Genomic DNA, 4508 nt, shown 5'->3' on the forward strand with positions numbered 1-4508 from the left:
GACAGTAGTTTGTTTATGCAATTTAAAAAGCAGCTATTTCTAAGCAGCAGTTTAGCAATCAATAAAATATATAAATTTTATAAAACATAAGTCTGGAATGATCGAAAATTTTATCAAACTATCAACTGTAATTGTAAATACATCCTGTTTATGCATCTATTAACTTGCTGATTCAAAGTTTGCCAACCACTTTGGAGGTCTGACTATATAAAAACGTGTGCCTTGTGATTTATGATTGTAGAAAATGATAAATAGCATTGACATGTTCTTAGGTCGGCCACGATTTATTTTACATTATCTGGGGATTTGGCCTCCACCGGGAGAATATAAAATTCTGCGCAATATTTACAAGTTCCTTGTTATGCTTACTCAGTTTTCTTTTATTTTCTTGGAATTTATATATATAGCTGTCGTGTGGGGTGATATAGATGAAGTTTCTGAAGCTTCGTACTTACTCTTCACCCAGGCGTCGGTTTGTTATAAAACAACGGTTTTTATGATGAATAAAAATAACTTAAAAAAACTTATTAGTTTCATGGAGGTGGGAATATTTGCACCGCAGACTGTAGCACATGAAAAGTAAGTTATTTTCTTACTCTGCCACAGGGACCTTCCTGTGTTTTTTTTAAGTTTTTACAATTTTATTCTGACTTCCCATTAATGCCGAAATAACTGGATTTATGATGTGTCATCATATTTGTGCATTAGGTAGATTAGGTTTTTTTAACTCTCTTTAAAAATTTCTTAAGAATATTGTCGGCGCAAGCAAGAAAAATACGAAATCTTAGTGCAGTATTCTTGACGAGTGCCATCACAACATGCACGCTGTGGGCTGTAATGCCTTTATTTGATACCGCTGAAACGAGATTCTTTCCTTTTAAAATTTGGTAAGTACCACAAGAAGTTATTGCAATTAAAAAACTTTGATGACGTGTTTTCATAAATAACTTTATATATTTTCTTATAATAAGTAATATAACGCAACAAAATAATATTGTAACCAAACTCAATAATTCAATTATATTAAATTACTACGATTGGAGAATTTTATCTTCTTTCCCACAGGATGCCGATAAATACAGAAAAATCTCCTCATTATGAAATCGGATACTTGTACCAAGTAATTAGTATTTATATTAGTGCGTTGTTGTTTTGTGCAGTGGATAGCAGCACCCTTTCAATGATCATGTTTGGATGTGCGGAACTTGAGATTATTATTGATAAAATACAAAAGGTATATATTATAAACATTGATTGATCAATTGATTGAATGATGATTAAAAGTAGGTAAAATGTTATTAGAACCAATAATAGTAGCTCCACGTTGTAACATAGGTGGCGCTTGTTTGATAGTTCACATTTACATTGAGAGATAGCGATGTTCGTTTTAAATCAAATTGTAAAAGCCGGTATCATTGTGTTTCGTCTTTGGCTTAACTACTTTAAGTTATATAGTATAAGCCGTCAATTATTAGTAAAATCAATTGTATTTCATACTAAACAACAATTTTTGAAGTACGGCCGCAATCGGCCTGCAATGCCAATAATATCATCACCATTAAGTATTCATTATTTACTAGTAAATGATGGTACCGGACATCGGTATCGTCAATACTCAATAGTGATCCGTCATCCGTGATCGTAACGTCTTACTTCTTAGTTATTGCCCTCATTACTCATTAGTTATTAGCTGAATAAAGTATAATTGAATAATGAATAGTGAATAGGTGATTTATAATTTATATGGATTAAATATAATGCTTCTTTTAGATTCGCGATATACCAATCTCGAGAGTAAACAAATCGGATTGCAGAAAAAGACTTACAGAAAACAATAAACTGTTTATGGAATGTGTTCGACACCATCAATGTGTAGTTAAGTAAGAATTTCATTACATTTATTGACACGTAGCGGTTAACTGTCTCGAAACAGTTTTTTTTTGAATTGTAATAAATAATAAAACTATGTTTAGTTTTATAAATTTAGTTGTCTTTCAGATTTATCGAATTAGTAGAAGACACGTACCACGCTAACATTTTCTTCCAGCTAAGTGGAAGCGTGGGAATTATCTGCATTATTGGGTTAAGAATTGTTATGGTATGTTTCAAAAATCATTAGTAAGACGAAAGAACTTAACCTGAGACAATTTTCACATAAACTTATTTAAAGTGCCCAAAGTGCGAAAAATAAAGCGAAATTATTATTTAGTAGTATTATTTACGCTATTATTTGTCTGAATTCTTGTAGTCTCCAACGAGGCAGACAAAGTTTTGAATTTCGTTCATAATACTGTTTGTTTGTTACTGAAACAATTCTTGTTTCGCTTGGAATCGCAGGACATCCGGAATAACGGACGAGCGTTAAGTGGACAGCAAAATTAATTGTTTGTAGTTACAATGACATCGGCACTTTTTGCTTTTCAGACTGAACCAAGTAGCGTACAATTTTATTCGATGCTAAATTATATGTTAACAATTCTATCACAGTTATTCTTGTATTGTTGGTGTGGCAACGAACTGACTTCTATGGTATGTTTTACTATTAACAATTCATATTGAGAATCCAACATTTTACACAATATCTCACGTGTTTTCGCGTTTACTAAACAGAGAGCGCAATAACCCTTCCAAAAAGTAAACATCCGTTAATTCGCGGACATATTTGTCTATTTCATTGATCATTCTTTGGGATAATCGCATAAACGCCAGTCATGCATGAATCAACTGAATATTGGGTGTGGTCAAAGCCCCCGATATTACTGAGCCACTTCGTTCACGAAGGTCACCTCTGCCACGGGAACCGAGTGAAATCGTTGGGCCATTGTTGTTGGCCATATATTCGGGATTATATCTATCCTACAATCTGTGTCAACGAATCACAACGATGACGTCATACCTTGAAAAGCGCCATTTATTCCAGCGGCTAGGGCCTTCGGGCCGGACAGTCAGTGGTTAGACTGGACGTGGATCCTCTCTTTAGGCTGAAGGAACAGTACACCAACCTTCCTCCACACGAGCATTCGTACGCTATATTCTATTCTAACGAAGCTTTTACAGAGTCAAAATCTACGCGAATTTCTATATTTGTGCCCATGGTACGAGCAGAATATACCTACATTTCCGTCGCTCGCTGATTATCGCTATGGAGAGAATGAAGAGGCCTATCATATTCAAAGCCGGCCGTTACATTCCTCTTTCAAGACCTACTTTCGTATCCGTGAGTATACTATTAAATTGAGATTGCTGAATAACCCCTGACTGCGAATCCATGGGTCCCGGGTTCGAGCTCGGCTGAGACGAACATCGATGTGATGAGCATTTGGTGTTGTGCTTAGATCTTGGGTGTTTAAATATGTATTTATATATCTATCTATAATATGTATGTATATCCGTTGCCTAGTACCCATAACACAAGCTTCACCAGCTTAGCATGGGACTAGGTCAATTGGTGTAAAAACTTACCTTTAGAACAATTACCTGGGTGCATTTTCTCGACAAACCGATGACATTTGGACTTCTATCTAGATTTTATAGAAATACTAGCTGCCCCCGCGAACTTCGTTTCTATTTAATGTGATTTTACTTAGCCTACCTTTTTAGTACATAATAAAAAATAAGGGGTTGATCGTAGAGGGCTGAAAATTTAGGGTTGTATGTATTTTTTAAAGCCACATAATAATAAAAATTAAAATATTTTTTTTTTGAGGTGGACACCCCTTATCACTTAGGGGTTTGAAATATAGATAGTAGCCGATTCTTAGACTCACCGAATATGCATAAAAAAATTCATAAGAATTGGTCGAGCCGTTTCGGAGAAGTATGGGTTACAGTACAATGTTTCTGTTTTTCAGATTTTGCGTTCGTCATACTCTTATTTCGCCGTTTTAAATCAGACAAAGAAGTAATTGTTACGAAGTAATAAATAAGGGAAGAATTTCAAATTAATTTAATATCTACTAAATTACAACAATCATGTTAGTATTATAATATGCGATCCATTCTAGCTTTCATTAGAGCAGGATTTTTACATAGACCGGGTGTCTATGTGAAAATCCTGCTATATCAGCGACTTAGTAAATCCAATATATCACTGTAGGATCGGAGATCTTTAGCCGGTGTTAATTTCTTGTATAAATTGCGAAAGAATCAAATACAGAGCAGTGACTTCTTACAAGAAATTACAATTGTCGTCCCAAGATCTAGTCAGGAAAATTATCCAAATTCCTTTTGCAAAAACCAACATAGGATTAAACAGTATTTATCCGGAGCTGGATATATTCGGTAGTGGGCTGATCGACTTTAAAGAAAGCATTATTAAGCGTCTATCTCGAACCTAATTCGCAGTTTTTCTGGTAATTTTTTTTAAAACAAAAATTTCTCTTTCTTTAATTCTTTTTGTAACATTAATGTTTAGCTAAATTGTCATACATTTTAGATAAAAGAGTTTGTAACAAAATACCGTAGATTTAGTATGTGGTAAACTTTAATAAATAAATAAAACACAAATC

At 34.0% G+C, this 4508-nt stretch overlaps 1 protein-coding gene across 1 annotated transcript; it reads left to right on the forward strand.

The window, feature by feature from the left end:
• The first annotated feature begins 1066 nt into the window (after positions 1 to 1066).
• Positions 1067 to 3998, forward strand: LOC125052890 (odorant receptor 49b-like). The gene is given in 7 exon segments (XM_047653957.1): positions 1067 to 1234; positions 1771 to 1880; positions 1999 to 2098; positions 2425 to 2529; positions 3058 to 3114; positions 3116 to 3217; positions 3852 to 3998. Coding segments are annotated over 7 exon segments (696 nt in total). The 3' UTR covers positions 3906 to 3998.
• The last annotated feature ends 510 nt before the right edge of the window (positions 3999 to 4508 follow it).

The sequence above is a fragment of the Pieris napi genome, chromosome 1, assembly GCF_905475465.1.
Source record: "Pieris napi chromosome 1, ilPieNapi1.2, whole genome shotgun sequence".
NCBI classification, from domain to species: Eukaryota; Metazoa; Arthropoda; class Insecta; order Lepidoptera; family Pieridae; genus Pieris; species Pieris napi.